We start from the raw sequence: 17917 nt of genomic DNA on the forward strand, positions 1-17917 counted from the left end.
CCACTTTGATCACCCACACGACCCCTCGTTGCCCCACATGCTCTCCCTCTCTCTGCTGTCATGCTTAGTCTCTTGTGCAGGAACCATTCTTTCCTGGACAGGGAAGGCAGTGCAGTGAGAAGGCGCTGGAAGCTCAGCTGCTGGCAAAATGCTGAAAGGCAGATTGGGACCCTGAGCAATTCTTCCACAGATTCTTCCCCGCTGTGACACTGCCAGGTGTCACTGTTTAACAAAGCAGTCCACTGACGGGGTGTCCCCTCCTTGCTGTCCCCCATCGTCCCTCTCCCCACTGCACCACCTAGCATCCACAAGGCATGCCTCAGGCACAACACAACATTTCAAGGACTTTTATTAGACCATTTGACCAGAGCGGTGGATTTGGCAAGAGACGGGCAAGTGGCCATGCTGCTCTGGGGCAGGAATTTCTGTTTTCACTTGGCAGCGACAGCAGCGGTGGCACGGGCAGGTGCAGCCCGTTGCCTGCGCCTTCTCCTCCTATCCTTGGCCTTCCTCTTTCTGGAGGGTGCGGCCACGCGCTGGCTTTGGGGGACAGCCCTGCTGTGGTGCCTGGGCTTGCCTAGCAGGAGCTGCTTGAGCGCAGAGCTGTTCCGCACAGCCATCTGCAAGTGGCCCGGGGAAATGCGATGTTGGTTGCTCCTCTTGGAAATCTTCCCAGCCATGTCCATGGTCTTGTGCGTCACCCACTGCAGCACAGCAGCCAGAAAGACGGGGGCCCTGGCTCCAAGGCGCTCAGCGAACCGGCCTCTGCGCAGCTGCCTGTCGATGCGGCTCACAGGGAAGAGCAGCCCAGCCCGGGAGGAGCGGGAAGAGCGGCTCTTCTTGGCCTTTGCTCCCCGGCCTGTGGGGGGGCCCCCAGAGCACGTCGCTTCAGGCTCCCGCTCCTGCTCAGGCACCACGCAGACCTCCTCTGCTTCAGACATGCTGCTCGCGGCTCAATCCCGAGGCGTCTCCAGGCTGCGCGGGAGGATCTCCCTGCGTCCTGACTGCCTTGCCCCTGCTCTCGCTGTCCTTGTTGGCCCTGGCGGTTGCTTTCCGACCACAGGCCCTGCCTGCCCCTGCCCGTGCCTGTGCCCAGCCTGTCCGAGCACTGCGTGTAGCAGGGTGTCCCCACGTGCGCTGCCCAGCGCCCACCCCTCTGGAGATGGGCTCCGCACCAGGCTCTCTCCTGCGCAGGCTCTGGTCCTTTATCCCCTGGAGGGGACCAGCAGGCAGGAGTCCCCCTGTGACCTCACCCCCCTGCCTGTGACCTCACCCAGCAGGGGGCTCAGGGACCACCCTGCTCCTGCTCCTCCATTGCCATGGCAGAGGCTGTCCCCACACCTGGCCTTGCCAGGATCAGCCTCCTCCCTGCTCTCCGGCCTGGCCCTGCCCTGTGACCTCTCTGCGTCAGAGGCTGCCTCCCGCCTCCAGCCCAAACCCACATTTCCACTCCAGGGGAGACAACCTCCCTCCCCTCGGCTCTCCCCATGTCTCAGGATCACGGGGCCATAGCACAGGGCTTCTGCAGTCACAAGGAGCCTTCCGACCCCAATCAGACCACCCTCTGCTCGAGCGGGGTCAGCTACAGCAGCTTGCCCTGGCCGGGGTCCAGTTGGGTTTGGAAGAGCTCCGCAGCTGGAGACTCTACAACCTCTCAGGGTGACCTCGCTGCACCTCCTCCAGGCTGAACAGTCCCAGTGCTCTTGGCCTTACCTTCCAACCAAAGCCCTCATTTTCCCTAGCCTTCCATGTACTTTTCGTGCATCTTCCGTTTCCTCGTTCTCTTCCCCTTCCCTCTCCTTCCCTGTTGGGCAGTTGGGCAGGTCAAGGTGGAGAGTGACCCAGACGGAAGAAATGCCAATCCCAGCCCGACGCCTGCTGTGGCTAAGCAAGAAACAGGTCCCTGGGGTGTGGCTGCCTGGGACAGGTTCATGTGGGCAGGGCTGTGAGGGAGCAATGTCTCGAGAACATCTCGAGAACACCTGCATGATATTGCTGGCAGAGGGTGCTGTGCCTGCTGAACTTCACTCCAGAGGCAATGCAGGCAACATGCTCTGCCTGGATGTGAATCCCAAGGTCTCTTCAAGTGCCTTCCCTCAAGACTGAAAAGTTTCAGAGACCTTTCTTTGTGATTTCTGTAAGTTCAGCCTCCTTGGCTTTTTGTAACAGTACAGGGAGATTTCCAGATGACACTTGTTGTTGCTGTTGTGGTTGATGCTATTGTTATTATTTTCATTTTTATTAAACTAAGAAACTCATACCGAGGTGTCATTTAAGCTCTTTGTAGGTCCTCTCCCTGCTCACATTGCCCAAAGCGGGCTTCACACTTCCAACTCTTCCCTAGTTGAAGAAACTTCATGTCTCTAAGTATCCAGAGAGATGCCAATTAAAGCAAATCCCAACCAATCCTGTTTCCCCGCTGTTGTTAATTTATCAACTATTTGCTGTCACACAAATCCTAGAATTTCAGGATAGCTTTACCAGTGGCAGCCTGATGAAGTGCAGAGGCAGTGCCTGCCAAAGAAGGGTGGCAGCTGGAGTTGCTTTCCTTCCCTCCAGGTCACCGCTAGCAGAGGTGTGGAGGAGTTAAACCATGCTGCTTAGAATGGAAGCAATATCTCACAGACCCAGAGCTTTGCCTTTTTTTGTTGTTTTATTTTTTTGTTTGCTTGCTTGTGTTCTGAGACTATTGTATTTGCTGTAGTTGTGGAGTTTTAGAACCACTCTCTGGGATGACAGGAATTCAACTCTCCTTCATGCATGAGGTCACTTCAGAAACAGAGTGTTTTCAGATACCTGTACCACTGGCAGGAATGTGATCAATTTTATATTTGTCTACTGGTATTAATAGCAAATCCTTGTTGATTTCCAGTCTCCCTGAGTTCATAGCATCAATGCCATGTGATTTTTAAAGCCTCCATCTCTGTAAGCAGTCACGGATCCAAATTGGTATCTATGAAGCATGCTGCTTTTACGGCATCGCTGCTCGCAAGGGCTCCATGAATGGAGGAGGTCTCTGACTACATGGTCTTCTCTTGAACCATAGGAACCGCTTAGCATAAGAAATGTTTGGGTGGCAGTATTTTACAGATCCCTTGGACTTGGTTTTCCTGGATATCTTTAGCATATTGAAAAATAGAGGTCTATGTTTAAAATTAATAGTCAGGATTCCCAAGGTCCCACAAGTCAAACAGCCCAGGTAAAAGACTCAATACTGTAGGAGTTTTCATATGCAACAGCAGACATCAAAATGCTGTTCTTGAATTGCCATCAAGGTCTCTTGTCTGTTAAGGTCATAGCGAGTGTCTTGCTGTTGTGAAGATAAAGTTCTGAAACTGCGCTTTTGTCCCAGCTTTCACAGTACTGAGCACACTTGTTTGTCAGAAAGTAGCTTCAGAGTAAGTACAAAGCAGAATTGGGAGGCAGTAGGAAGACAGTGCTGCTTCTCCATATAAGAGAGCTGGGGCCTGACCATCTGCTCTGGAAAAATGAACCCCCTTCCACTCTGGGTCACGGGGGTTAAGGCTTTACTAATCATAATGGAAGGGAAACGAAAAAATAAATAAATAAATAAATAAATAAATAAATAAAACATGAAAAAAGAAAAAAAAAAAAAAAAAAACAACAACACCCGCTTAAAACTCTGCATGCAGAGCCCTCCAAGAAAGGCAGAGAGCATTAAGGGTGTTCTGAAATAGGAAGTGGATGGCATTGCTCACGGTTGCAGCTCGGGGGAAAACCTTGTCCCACGCGAACCGCTGTGAGCTGGTTGCGACACGACGACCAGAAGATGGCAGCAGGTGTCACTGAGAGCATCCAGGGATGCTCTGTTCACTGCAGAGATGCCCATTTTTTTCGTCGTCCTAAACCAGAAAACTTTATTGATCTCTGTCCTACAGGCAATTATAGGTACCAACCTTGGACACTGAGCAATCCCTTTGCAGACTCCTCCCCACTAGACTGTGCTGATGTCACTGTTTAAACAAAACACTTCATTGATGGGTACTCCCTCCTGTTGGTGAGAAGTAGTTTCTGTCCCCCAGTCTCCTTCTTCCCACTTTGCTGCCTGACACTTGCAAGGCATGTCTGGGGCATAGAATGGCATTGCAATGGCTTTTATTGGACCATTAGACCATAGTGGTGGTTTTGACAAGAGTCTTGCCTTTCCTTGGTGATGTGGAACAAGAGCTTCTTCTTCCTTAATGGTGACACTCCCACATGCAATCACTATGGCTGATTTATTAATACTCCTCTTTTGGGGAAATGAAACAACTGACTTCTTTCTTTGGTGTGCCCCTGTCTTGCAGAAGGTGATTTCTCCCAGGAGCTTCTTAAATTCGGACCCTCTATTGACAGCCTGGAGAATAAGCCATGGAGAAACGTTCCTTGTTATGGTTGGAAATTTCCCTATCCAGGGCTATAGCATCATATGTCAAGTACTGGAACACAGAAGCCACATACACAAGGGGATCCAGCCCCAACACCTGATGCTTATTTCCCTTTGCACAGCTGCTTGTTTTTGTGGCTCACAGATGAAAACCATCCCAGTCCTGGAGAAGAAACTCATTTTGGTCATTACTTCCTCCTCTTCAAAAGTGTCTGCAGAAGACAATTTCATGTCCCATTTCCTTCTCAGGCGTTTTGAAAGATAATACAACAATACTTGAATACTTGCTTAATAATAATACTTCCTTTTTTTGTGGAACTGGTTTGTCTAAACATTCTTTTCAGTGGATAGCTCAATTCTGTCTACTTGGCATTTTTACCTATCTGTGAATTGCTTTCTCTGTTTTCTTTCTGTACCAAGGTCATACAATGGGTATAAGCAACTCGGGCGCTGGAGATTTCTTTTGTGATAGAGACTTTAGCCCCAAGTAAGGATATAAATATCCTTTTTGACAAATGAATAGGAACCAGTGGGAGTCTATACCTTCCTTGCACTATAAGAGGAGACAGCTCATCCTTTTTTTGCATGTTGATACACTCTCTGGCAAGTCCTTTTTCTGATTCACATGGTTCAGGAAAGTAAACTTCTAAGTTTCCTAACAATGTAACTGTAGTGGGTGTACGTGGCAAGGTTTTGGTAGCAGGAGGTCCATAGGGGTGGCTTCTGTGAGAAGAATCCAGAATCTGCCCCATGTTAGATAAAGGCCCCACTGCTGGCCAGAGCTGAGCCAAAAAGCAATGTTGTTTCCATCTCTGTGAGGCAGGAAAAAAAGAAAAAAAAAGAAAAAAAAAACTGATCAGGTTGATTTTCTATGTTTTTCCTTATGAATAACAAAGTTGTTCATGTTCTCACTGAAGTACCTCATTAAAGTTTGAGACAACATTCGCTACAACAATTGTTCAGAATTGTTCCAGATGTGTTCTCTATATCAGATCAGTACCATTTAATTAGCTAATCTAATATAAGTACATTTGCAACACAAGCAGAGTTTGATTTCCAGGAACCTTGGCTGATTTTTATATATTTTATCTTAAAATATAGTTTTTGGATGTTCTAATTACACAGCCGACAGAGCAATCGAAAGATCTATTTATTTATTTATTTATTTATTTTAAGACTGCTCATTTTGATTTTAGCATTGATAAAAAGAATAATTTTTATGTTAATTTTCATAGTATGTAGAAGGAAAAATGAAAGACTAAAATCTCATTTGTGTGAGTCCAGAAGTACAAAGGAGAGATACTTCTTTTCCCTGCTCATCTTTTTAACCCTTGCACTCCTAACAGGGATAGATTAGTGTACATAAGCATCATGACCATTAGGTTATTCAATCAAGTGGTACCATATGTGCGTTCTTCATTTTTGTTAAATTGTACAAACTGTACCAGCAACTCCAGTCATCCTGTTTTCAACATGTGCATGCAAAGTTTCACAACTGCAACAGTGTTAAACAACGTAATATACCGGGGTTAAAACACTGTGAGTAATCTATTCTCCTGTTCCTGTTTTCATGAAAGCATGTACCTATCTGCCTTTCTGCTTTAGTTAGAATCACTGACATTTTAGTATCAGCTATATGTTTTGCTGTTGCTCTAGAAGGCATTGTCTTATGGTCTTAGTTATGACAGCTGTTACAAACTTTGCCCTAGGACAGTTTTCGGATAATAGAAATCACAGAATCACAGAATTGTAGGGTTGGAATGGACCTCAAGAGATCATTGGGTCCAACCCCCCTGCCAAAGCAGGTTCCCTAGAGCAGGTTGCCCAGGTAGGCGTCCAGACGGGCCTTGAATATCTCCAGAGAAGGACACTCCACAACTTCCCTGGAAATAGTACAGCAAAACACTGCCCTATCAGGATATCAAAGAATCACTGTTCTCCAGAGAAGTGTAGTGAACAGTGGACCCAGGGGACAACACAATGGAGCAGCTGGCTAATTTCTCATAAAATGTAATGTGAGCTCCCTCCTTGGCTAACGATGTCCCCCTGTTACTTTTTTTCCCCTGTAGGACTGTTAGTTCACCTCATAGAAAGGTAGTTTCTACAGCTGTGTCCATTCCTGTGAGGGAGATTTATGAAACTTATTTTCCTGAAGAATCACTTCACTGTGCAGACTCAAAACCTGAGTGTAAGTGTATGCTTTTCCTCATATCATTGATCTGGAAAAGAAATGAGATGTGAAGAAATGTATTCCAAAAATGGAAAAAAAAAATATGTCAGGTTACTGAGCAAAAGTAAATATCTTCTAAGATGTGGCCCTTGTCAGTAGGTCCTTCTAGTTCAGTAGTTTCTAGTCTGAAACATCTAAGATGAGGTTCCAACATCAAACAGAAGTGCTTAGTTCTTTTTGACAACAGTGCAGCTTGCCAGTTTTAAGATACAAGTTTACATTCTGGTTTACTATTGGCACATTCTGGTAGGATACAGAAAATAAAGCATGATCACAACTCTGCTGCTGAATACAGCTTCCCAAATTAAAGGACAGCCAAAAGGTTTAAAACATGTTATTCAATTCTTTGCTTCACGGCTGAACCTGAAGTAATACGGAATTAAATGCTATCTTCCTAAAATAAAGTTCTAATAAAAACAAAGTTGTAATAAAAACAGATGTATTATAAAGAGGTATCTGTGTTTTCTTCAGTAGTGGAAAGAAATATATGACAGTCAGAGAGGGTAGAAGTGAGGTAAAGAGGAAGAAAGAGAATATAGCAATCAGTGAGAGGGGAACTTTTGCTTGGCACTATCCAAACTGAGGAAGTTCAGATGTATTTTGATGTCTGTGCTGTTTCATTTGTGTCTGCTAGTATAAGGAGACCCTGCAAAGGAGTAGATTTTCTTCCTAGCTCACTAGCTGCAAATGTTAGTTCTTTTTTCTTCTTTTTTGTTCTGATGCTTTTTCAGCTTTACCAGCTATGACAGATGAAATAATATATGCCAATCTGAAATTTGAAAACTGCTACGAGCTGGATAATGTCCCAGAGCCTGAAGTTCCTAAGGAAAAAGGTATAGTATCTATTAAGCTTTTATGATTTATTCTTTCTAATGTAGATAGAATGGGGAATACTTTTAACTTAATTGCATGCCCAATGGGCCTTTGTTAGCTTTTTTACCCTTAGAAGAGTTATACTAGTTATACATGTGTTCTGTTTTTTGTTGCTTTCATTTCTACGTGAACTTTTCAGAGTTTGGAAAGTGTACCTCAAACAATTAACTTATTATTTAATGAAAATGTATATTACTGAGAGTTATACCAAGTTTGACAAATAGTTCTAATTGTTTAAACCTCAAAAAGTGTTAAGTAAATTTTTAAAGTTTATCAGATCCATTTAATTCCTTCACATGCTTACATTCCAGTTTAAAAATCAAATAACTTTAATTGACTTGATTGCTCTCCTTAAGTTCTAGCCTGAATTAATGCAGTGGTCTCTGAAATGGTTATATTTATTAAAGCAGTGAATGTATTTTAAATTCTGGGAGTTCTGCTTAATTTGTGTCAAATTGATTACAAGTGTCTGTGAAGATGAGCTCTTGATTTGAATGATGCAGCTGATGAGCACAAAAGACATATAAAGCACAAACTGTTTGTGGAGTCAGGCTCTGGGAGCAGAGTTTTACAGACAAGAGGACAAGATACTTGTGATTTAAAGAGAATTTTGTAGGGAACTCTGTAAAATAGCAGTGTTCCTTAAGTTACAGTTTTGAATATTTCCAAAATATAATTCAGGGGCTAACAAACAAACAAACAAACAAAACAAACATATAAACTAAAAAACAACAACAATAAAAACTCTTAACTGTCTTTGCATTAAGCTCTAATCTCTTTCTTTAACATCTGATGACAGCAATATCCTCACATGTCCCCAGATGTACTCCTACAGTGTCCCAGAGTGGAAAACATATATTTCATGAGAAAGCCCCATCCTGAGATGGCACAAGCATCAAAATGGGGGAAGAAAGGAAAGAGAAAAACAAAACAAACAAACAAACAAAAACAAACAAACAAACAAAAACCCCACAATCTATAAATATATCCATTCTGGGACCACAAGAGGCCTACTGTAGAGGAAGGAGGACCTAGCCCAAGAATCATTTGGCTGTGCCAGATGTAGCAGCAGTAGTGTGAGGTTGCACAGTATTTTACATGGAACTTTTACTTAAAAAAACTCTTAAGGCAATACTTCAAATAAAACAGTCAAAGCTAAAACTACTCCTCAGTCTTACTTCATACTGGTCTCCAGAAAATATTTTGTATTTATATATGAAACCTCATGATCAGACCATAAAATCTTTCTTTTCATCTAAATGTTTCAAGGAATGTGGGCTATAACACTCAGTCTTCAGCCTGGAACTGTATATTTGTAGGGGTGGAATTTATTTATTTATTTATTTATTTATTAAGCAATTTATTTTTGTTCTTTAACTCCAATTCATACTAGTCTACTTATAAGCCTGCCTTATTGAGTTAAATTTCTACTACTGAGGCTTTCCAGATACCTAATATTCAGCTTCAGAACACATATAGAAGCACCTTGACTGTAAAAAATATACGTGCCAGCAGTCAATGTATCCTTATGTCTTGTTAGGAAGTGAAAAGCACACATGTATGATTCTCCTGTGTAGACTTTATCTCCAATTGCCTTTTATTGCTCACTGCCTGTGAGATCAGTCTTTGCAAAATAATGCAGAAGGGAAGTGTTTTTTTGTCAACGGCCTGGGTATTTCTACTTTTATACAATACTAAGTGTTTATAGCCCCTCTCTAGAGTGGAGTTGTATTTTATGATGAAATGTGGGAGCCAGGAGAGAGGAAGATGTAATATATATTTAGCAAGACTTTTGTCAGTGTCTCTTACTGATAATGTCATTTTAAAGCTGAGGAAGTAGAGGCTGGGTAGTGGGCCGTTAGGTGGGTTGAAATCTGTAGACTACTGGCTCAAAGGGGAATAAGTGATGTCTGAATGTCTGGTGGCTAGAAATAAGCAGAATACCTCAGGGGCTGATATTGAAACAATAGTGTTCAATCTAGAACCTGAAAAATGACACTGAGCATGTCCTCAGCAAATTTATAATGATACTAAATCAGGGGTAGTGGTTGACCAAATAAATGACAGAGCTTCAATACAAAGGAACCTTTAAAAATTTGAGGACTGGGTAAGCAGACACTCCATCAAATTCCACAAGATGAAGCATGAAGTTGTGCAGTGGGGCTGGACTAATCCCAGTCAGTGATACAAACTGGGAAGCAGTCAGGCTGTGGAGAGCCCTGCTGGAACATTTATGGTGAATGGCGGTGTTAAATATGAGCCAGCAGTGATTTACTATTGCAAATATGTTTTCATTGTAAGCTGCCTACTGAGCTACATGAGCAGGATCATGGCCAGCATGTTGAAGGAAGTTTTTACTTCCTTAGATGCAGCACAAGCAGATCAACACTTTGAATACTATGCCACAGTTCAAGACATCTGGTATTTGAATTTCTTTCAATTGTTATAGTTCCTCAGCTTGAGTTTCTACAGTGTGAGGTCTTGTATTACATTCTGCCTGGGCTTGCTTCACCACAGATGTTGACCACAGATTGCACATTTCTCTGCATAGTTTCCACTCCTGTTCCTTCATCCTTTCAGTTCCTGTTCCTTAAGCACTTCACTGTCCAATTTTAAATCCACCTTTCTCTTTTCTAGACTAGCAATTTCTTCTCCATGTTTCTTTTTTTTTTTAACTGACTTTATTGTACTAAGTCAAGCTGTTTGCAACTGTCCACAAAGCTTGTATTGTGGCAGACTTAATATCTGCCTTGGATTTAGTGCTTTCCCATTTTTATGAAATACTAGCTAGAAACCTTAAATACCAAGAAGTGCCACAGGACTTTACTATGGCATGCAAATTTAGCAGATTACCACAGAAATATATTGCACATCACAAATTGCCACAACAATATATTACATATGTGTTTTCATCTTTCAGTAATTTGTTTTCTAAAGTTCACAATACCTTGATTTCACAGTTTATTGCCTTGTAAAGGACTGAGGTTGTCCACTTTCTCCACTGAGTTGTTGTGGTCTCTCAATTTCTTACCTTGTCTGGCCATCTACTACTGTGTGCAGAGACTCTCTGCAGCAGGAATATACTACCGTAATATAGAAAGCAATGATTTATTAACTAACATGTCACAAAGATCTCTGGAATTTTATGAAGCTAATGTGTGTTCACCATTCCCTTAGTATCACAATACCAATTCATGACTGAATTATTCCTAGGACTTCCCACTTCATCCCACTCTTGGTGGCCAGTAGTCCTGATTTTGATCACAATATGCCTGGCATTGCTGATGGGGCTGATGACTCTGGCAATTTTATGTAAGTACCAGTGCATTTTTGTTTGCTGGGGGGCTCAAGCTACTGAATGATGTCAGATGGACATCTCCTTCAGATGCAATTTCTGGTTCAGCTGAGAACAGGTAAACCAAGACAACAGCAGGTCAGCCTTCCCAGATATATCCACTTGCCACAGCATCTTTATTCTCTTCTAGATGTGATGAGGCTGGAAGTGAGCAATAAGGAGAGGAGGTGGAAAGAACTGGAATAGGAGATTAACTGCTTTCTGTGGCTGCCATTGTCTGGTCTCTTTAAAACTGCGTTCACAATCCTGCTGTACTGACTAATGACGGGTTAATTTCCTGTTGACAAGTTCGAGTAATTCTGGATCTGAAGGGAAAGAAAAAGCTCTGTGTCACAGTAAAGAGGCTGTTTCCTTTATTTCACATCTGTAACAATTCTAGTGTGTGATCCAGAGCTAAGTTCATGTTTTTAGAAAAAAGCAGAGCCTGGAAAACAATACCATGGAAATATATGCTAAAATTGACACTGATTTTTTTATTAATTCATGTTCAAATGAGAAATAGAATTCCACTAGTCAAACAGCAATAACTGTAGAAATACACTATGCAAATGTCCTCCACCTCAACAGCCCTTACAAGTAACTGTTCAGGGAGGAATATCTCTCATATTGTTTATTTTTCCCTACTAACCTGCTAAGCCATTCCCTGGTGAACAGCACAGGGAGTTTTTACTGTGAGTTTCAGTTTCCAAAGGTTCCAAGGATTACAGGACACAGATTAGAGACCTCAACATGACAAAGAATGATCTGCATGCAAATTTCTCAAAAATCCTGCAAGCAATTGGAAATCAGCTATGCTTGGGAGGAAGAAAAGATCTTCAAAATAATGGTAAATTAATATGTTTCCATGAGGTTTTGCCTTTCAATATGACAGGGAAGAAAATGAGATGTGTCTTCTGTGTCTACTCAGGTCTGCCTCTCTAGGTAAGACACGAATATCCTAAAGTCTGAGCTGATGTGTGCTGAAGCATCAGCTAAAACAGCCCGAGAGTTTGTTTACTGTCTCCTGACTGTGTCCAGTGTAGAACTGTTTGTGAAATCAGTTTGTCACAGCTCAGTTACTTAAGTGGCATCTGACAATGAGCCAGTGAGAGAAGCAGTTACCTTCAGAAACTACATTCAGAGAAGTAAGAAATCCTGTTGTGACTGTTGAGAAGGGGGTTTTCATTTGTACAGATATTGTTCAACATACAAACTAACTGTCTAGGACTCCTGCTTAGTCAATGAAGAAAAACTGTCAGTGCAAGGATACAGTCCATTTCCTGCCAAGAAAGACAACTGAAATGACAAAAAATGTTTTTCACACCTGTTTTTTCCATTGACTAAAATGTGAATCCAGATGGGTTCATTCACATGAAGCGAAATCACCATTGCAGAATCCCGAAATAAATCTCATCTGCAATACCTGAATCTCCCTCAAGGCCTAATGGAATGAGATAGGCAGTGATTAAGTTTTCATCATTTTCATTACCCAAACCTTCTGGGACCTCACTGAGACTTTGACTGAATGAGGACAGTCGCAAACATCCCCATTCTATAGGAATTTTGTTGCCACAGGTCGAGAATGATTAAGGGCAGCCTAGGAGCAGCAATGGAGTGATGGTTTTCTTTTCCAGATCTAAACTGTGTGGTCTGCCCTACAAACTGGAATTGGCCAGGTGATGGTGATATGTGTTACTACCACTCTACTGAACGGAAGACATGGCAACAGAGTCATGGGTTTTGTTCCTCACAAAACTCTACTCTTCTGCTGGTAAAAGAGATGGCAAAGCTGGTATGGCCTGTTTTCTGACTCTTTAGCGTGAAAGAATCTGCCCTATTGCAAGAACAGCAGTGTTAGCCTGATGAATTTGGTAGAGGGCATAGACCGTGTACATTAGGACAGTTCCAGTTCTTCCATTACACAGCAGAGGGACTATGAAGTTAGCAGTTTCCTGGCACTTCACATGTCATTTTTGTAAATGGCACTGTGAGCAGGAAATTTTCTGCAGTGGTTATGTTGCTCTGCGAAGGGCTAAGACATAGATCTGGTCACTGCCCCACAAAATGCTGCCCTTCCAGTTGCTGGTGGTCAGCAACAGCACATCTTACCATGGCTTGCTGTGGCTCTTACTACTAGAATAACTGGTGAAAGTAGGTTTATGTCTGTTTAGTCATTAATTTAACAAGTGTTATGGATCCTTATGAGGATTTGCTAAGATGTGAGTGTGAAAACCTCTTTCAACCTGTTCTCCCAATAGACAAACCATAGTTATCCCAATTTTGTGAAAGTTCTTTCCACCAGAGTTAGTCTCATGTTCTCAAATAAGATGAAAACACTTGGGAATGAGTTGCTGAAGTCTGGCTTAACATTTTAGGAACTGAAAACAAACTTGGTTGGGAAGATAAAATGCCAGGTGTAGACTGAAATAATGCTTTTACCACAAGATCACAGCACACCCATTGGAAGTGAAGGCAGAAAATATATTCCAAGAGCTAGTGGTCAGAGCTTGGCCTGTCTACACTCCAACACATGACAATGGCAATTCTCCTCTCTCTGAGCTGCAGGGTGCAATGTTTCCTCCAGAATGAAGAGAAAGTAACTTTATTCTCATCTTCCCAAATTGGTTACTATAAAGATCGAGAGGTGCAGTTTGTTCTACCTTTCTTAATCAGGGCACCAAGAGAGATGAAGAAAAAAAGAAAATGGAGAAGCACCCTAGGAGTGACAATGGGAAGTGAAGGAAGAGAGCAACAGAAAAAGAAAAAAAAAAAAATCTTCAGAGATTTCCCTCAAGTAGGAGGGAGAAAGGCAGCATCATTTCCGTTTACCTTCTTACCTGTTCTGGTCAGAGAATTTTTTAAGAAGAAAACATCACTAACTGTCTAACTGTAAAACCTCCTCTAGTTGTCATGTTTCAGCTTTTGGAAATTAGTAAATGGTGCTACAGCCACATGTAAATGTTCCATAAATCAAACCCAATAGTTCCTTGGAGCAGCTTTCCTTTCACTGATGAAAAATGCTAAGGGCAAAGTAAAAGGGGAGGAATGATGCATGACTGAAAGGGAGAACAGAGATTCAGTATTTCCCTCAAAGGGTTTAAATCAGGTAGATAAGGGTGACATTGTCTTTCAGGATCATAAGTGTATCTTTGTGATTAAAAATAGTTCTCCTATCACCTCTCCTTGGATAGCAGGCCTTTCCTTTAAGAGCAGAACTTGTCATGATAGGTTAGCAACTTGTGATTATTTATGTTCTTTGAGCAGTTTCCATCACGGTTTGCAACTTCTGAGACAATGTCTTGAATATCTATTTTGAATTATTCTTACTCTGTATAGGAACTGGTTAAAAAATTTCCTGGAACAACATTCTGGCTTGGATTATCATTTAGAGCTGATAAGAAAGGCTGGTTCTGGGCAGACAACACAACTGTTACAGAAGAACAAAAGTCTTGGTAAGTTTTAATAACGTGGACAGATATTTCCTGCAGTACATAAATTTGGTCCTCACCCATGTGCTACTCTCACTTTTTTTAACACCAAAAAGACATAGGATAACCAACTTCTATACAATTTTTTGTATATTCAGGGTCTTCTTTTTCCATTTCAGATTTTTCTTGGCCTCACCCAGGACTGCTTCTAGGCTAATCTAGGCACTAGCACTGGGGAGAAAAAAAGGTGCCTGACAGTTTCTATTCACAATTTAGTTTCAGACTGACCATAAATGTCATACATTTCTCTTGTAATTGATATCTTGCCTCAGTGAGGACACATGGAAAAATTCCAACAGAAAAGCATTTTGTTTTGTGTTTTGTGTTGTTTTTGTTTGTTTGTTTGTTTGTTTTTTAATTATTGTTATTATTATTTTGTTTTGTTTTGTTTTGTTTTAATATAAGGCACCATTTATTTTTCTAGAATCACTTCAATTCTGTTTAACATGTTATTTCAGAAATACAATATTTTTTTTTTCTTGCTTTCCAGCCTGCTTTTTCATTATTGGACAGTATCGTCTTAACTGATACCCTACACTCAGTACATAGCAATTAGTGTTTCTTACTCTCAAGTACAGGAAAGGTTTAGAATCCAGCCTTACAGTCTGCTGGGAGTGTTTGTTGGCATATTCATGACAAGGCCAGCCTCCTAGGTGTTATTGCATTATGTTGCTAAACTCTGTTTCTTTGTTGAGGTTATGCATTCTTTGTGAAAGATAAATGAGGACTTCTTGCAAAGATAGCTCTTTCTGAAAAGTGTGAAAATGCACAGTTTGAATGAGATGGGATAAAATAATAAAGATGTTTGCATCATAGGACAAATAATTTACAACGTTCCCGCCTCTGTGGATATATTTACCATCATGCAATATACAACCAAGCATGTGAAGCAGTTGATTACTATGTCTGTGAAAAGCCTGCCATCCAGTTGCAGCGACGTAACAACCACCAGCAAGAGGAATGGTTTGTCAGATCAAGAGGATTATGAGAGTTTAGAAGATATTCAACAAGGTTGATTTTTTTTTTTTTCAAAATTATCACATAAGAATTTAAATATGTTGGGTCAGACCTAATACATTTTCCCATTTCATTTTCTTTCAGACACATGTAAAAATGTCTTCACATTAAGGAAACACACACTGTGATGGGCTCCAGTGATCCATGTCTGTTTTTTCAGGTTCAAAATGTCTAAACTATTACTCAGTTTTAGCCAACTTCAGTGATGAACAAAATGGGCAAAAGTGGTTGCCCAAGAAAAAAAAAAAAAGCACAGTATCAAGGCAAACACATAAAGAAATTGCTCCTAGCACCATCCACTGATAACAGTCCTAATACCACTTGTTGGAACTATGTAGTTGGAACATAACACCAACTACGAGGATTAAATGCTTCCATTCAGGACACGCTTCTGAGGTCTTGCTGGTCTGACAGTACTAGGATGGAATATACAACACACAAACACAGTCATTCTCAAAAGGTGGGCCAGGGTGTTCACAAACAGTATAAATAATGGTAACTCACCATTCACTTCTCTGTGGTAACATTTCATAGCAGTTCCTTTCAATTTGTGTTGTACCTGTTCCTGTCTTTTGCAGTTAAAATGCAGGCCTTCGGCCCAGTAACTTCCCAGAGTCTCTCTTGGTCTTTATACTAGGTATATGAGAAATCTGATGTAGAAGCTGTCCTGAACATGACACATCCTTTCTTGCTAATGAAAGGCCTTTTGCCATAAATAATTTGTCATAAATAAATAAATAAATAAATAAGTCTGATTTTATTTTCTCTAACAGTAGAGTTACTAGAAGGTAATAGAAAAGATGTTTCTAGGATGTTTCTTCATTTGTGAGATAGGCCTAAGAGCAGACGGGACTTTGTCAAAGACAGACATGCACTTTGTCAAAGACAGACATGAGCTGAGATTGACAGCTGTCCACACAACAGGCAGCCACAAAGCTACATCGTACCTTTCTGCAGCCTTGGTCTTTCAGGTGACCTTACTTCTTGTCCAAAACCACTCTGTGGTGCAGGAACTATATTTGTTACTGTAAAGGCAGCTGGGATTAGAGTAGTTTCACAGTGCACTGTGCTACTAAAACAGAAGCAGCTAGTTTTTTTATTCTCAAAAAGCAATAACTAAAACACTCAAGCAATCGATAAACAAGCAAACAAAAACACTCCAGAGAAGGAGGGAAGGCAGTGTCCTACCTACAGTTGTTCACATACTGAAGTGAAAAACGTAGTCCAGCAAGGCTGAAGATGGCAAAGAACATATCCTAGTGGTGGTGAAACATTGTAGGATTTAAAGGTGCATTGTCTGACTGTATTTAAAAGAAATTTTTGCTCACAGAGGGAGAAACATTAGAAATTCTCTTATTATGTATGGGTTGTGATGGCATTTTTGTATCAGTAGTATACAGCAGTGTGTTTCACTTTTCTAAAATCTACTCCCCCTGCCTCCCAAGTGATAAACTCTAGCTATTGCAATTTACAAGGTCACATTCTAGTTAATAAATAGAGACATTTTGTTCTGACAGCTTTTATATAACTTTTACACATCTGTTATGTTCAAGTGTAGACCAAAACTTCCTATCTTCATCTATCTTCCTTGTCATTTTAGTCTGAAAAAACAAGAAATTTTACCTTCCTGGATCATTAAATGGACAGAGTGACAGTGAAACCTCATCATATTGCCTTTATTAAAAACTGTTACTTCTGTTCTTGCAGCAGAATCTATTTTAAAGGGTGGCTCTGTAATAACAATAATAATAATAATAATTTAGCAGGCTGCTTATTGAATTCAGATCTATGAAAATAATACAGGAGAATGCCTTTTACATCCTATTTTCCCTCATGAAAATTGTGTGAGATAAAAGTTATCACAAAAGATTTTCATTCTGTGCTTGAGAAGTTGTTGCAAAGACTAAAGAGGTTACAGTTTTGGAAAACTGCAGCCTAATACAGTAGCATAAATGTATTTGATTCTCAGACGTATTTTGATTCTTGTTATCTGCAGAAAAGCTCTTGACACTAAGGTGCCAAGTCAAAATTTTCAGGGCTGATGCACAAGAATTTTTGCACTATATTTAGTATGAGGCATTCATGAGGTATGATGAAGGCATCACGAATACACACTGAATGCTACACCTTTTGTATTTGGCTGCATAGGAAAACCAATTGAAAATATCCTTTACACCCAGCTTTTCCCTCACACCTTCTCTTTGCATATGGGGAACATAACTCAAGATATACATGCAGCCAGATGTATTTCTGTTCTGAAAAAATCTACCATCTGCACAAGAAGATAGTAAGAACAGCTCAGTCATTATAGTGTATTTCCATTCTGTTGTTATTTTGCAAACAGGAAACTCTGAAATTTACACAGGAACAGGAACAGCTACCACAGAAAATTCCTCTCTTGCATTTTCCTTCTGACTCACCATATCACCACAATGTGAATCACCATGTCTGGGCAATTGCTCTGTTACAGAGAGTCAGGCACTGTCTGAAGACATTTAAGGTCTACATCTCAGCAGTGGAAGAAGGCAAATGACTAGAGACAGAGAGTGAGGACTGCACTGTGACTTCTGCATACCCTGCAACGGCAG

General features: G+C 41.3%; 2 protein-coding genes across 2 annotated transcripts; one reads left to right on the forward strand and one right to left on the reverse strand.

Annotated features, from left to right (window-relative positions):
• Nucleotides 1–431: 431 nt before the first annotated feature.
• LOC311217677 (histone H2A-like) lies at nucleotides 432–941 on the reverse strand (the record flags this gene model as incomplete). Its single annotated transcript, XM_084299930.1, has 1 exon — nucleotides 432–941. One exon carries the CDS (start codon nucleotides 939–941, stop codon nucleotides 432–434), a length of 510 nt encoding a protein of 169 aa, XP_084156056.1.
• A 6300-nt stretch (nucleotides 942–7241) lies between these two features.
• LOC311219527 (C-type lectin domain family 12 member B-like) lies at nucleotides 7242–15790 on the forward strand. Its single transcript, XM_084302688.1, has 7 exons — nucleotides 7242–7450; nucleotides 10704–10802; nucleotides 11528–11671; nucleotides 12459–12616; nucleotides 14161–14276; nucleotides 15129–15323; nucleotides 15414–15790. Exons 1-6 carry the CDS (start codon nucleotides 7360–7362, stop codon nucleotides 15298–15300), a joined length of 780 nt encoding a protein of 259 aa, XP_084158814.1. The 5' UTR covers nucleotides 7242–7359; the 3' UTR covers nucleotides 15301–15323; nucleotides 15414–15790.
• Nucleotides 15791–17917: the final 2127 nt, after the last annotated feature.

This window comes from Netta rufina (assembly GCF_964035555.1).
Source record: "Netta rufina genome assembly, chromosome: 1".
Lineage (NCBI taxonomy): Eukaryota > Metazoa > Chordata > Aves > Anseriformes > Anatidae > Netta > Netta rufina.

What these genes read in the sequence shown, in the direction of transcription:
- LOC311219527 (XM_084302688.1), top strand. Translation starts at nt 7,360, where the DNA reads ATGACAGATGAAATAATATATGCCAATCTGAAATTTGAAAACTGCTAC. An exon ending in TGAAGTTCCTAAGGAAAAAG is followed by an intron (nt 7,451 to 10,703) that starts GTATAGTATCTA and finishes AATTATTCCTAG; the next exon opens with GACTTCCCACTTCATCCCAC. An exon ending in TAAAAGAGATGGCAAAGCTG is followed by an intron (nt 12,617 to 14,160) that starts GTATGGCCTGTT and finishes TACTCTGTATAG; the next exon opens with GAACTGGTTAAAAAATTTCC.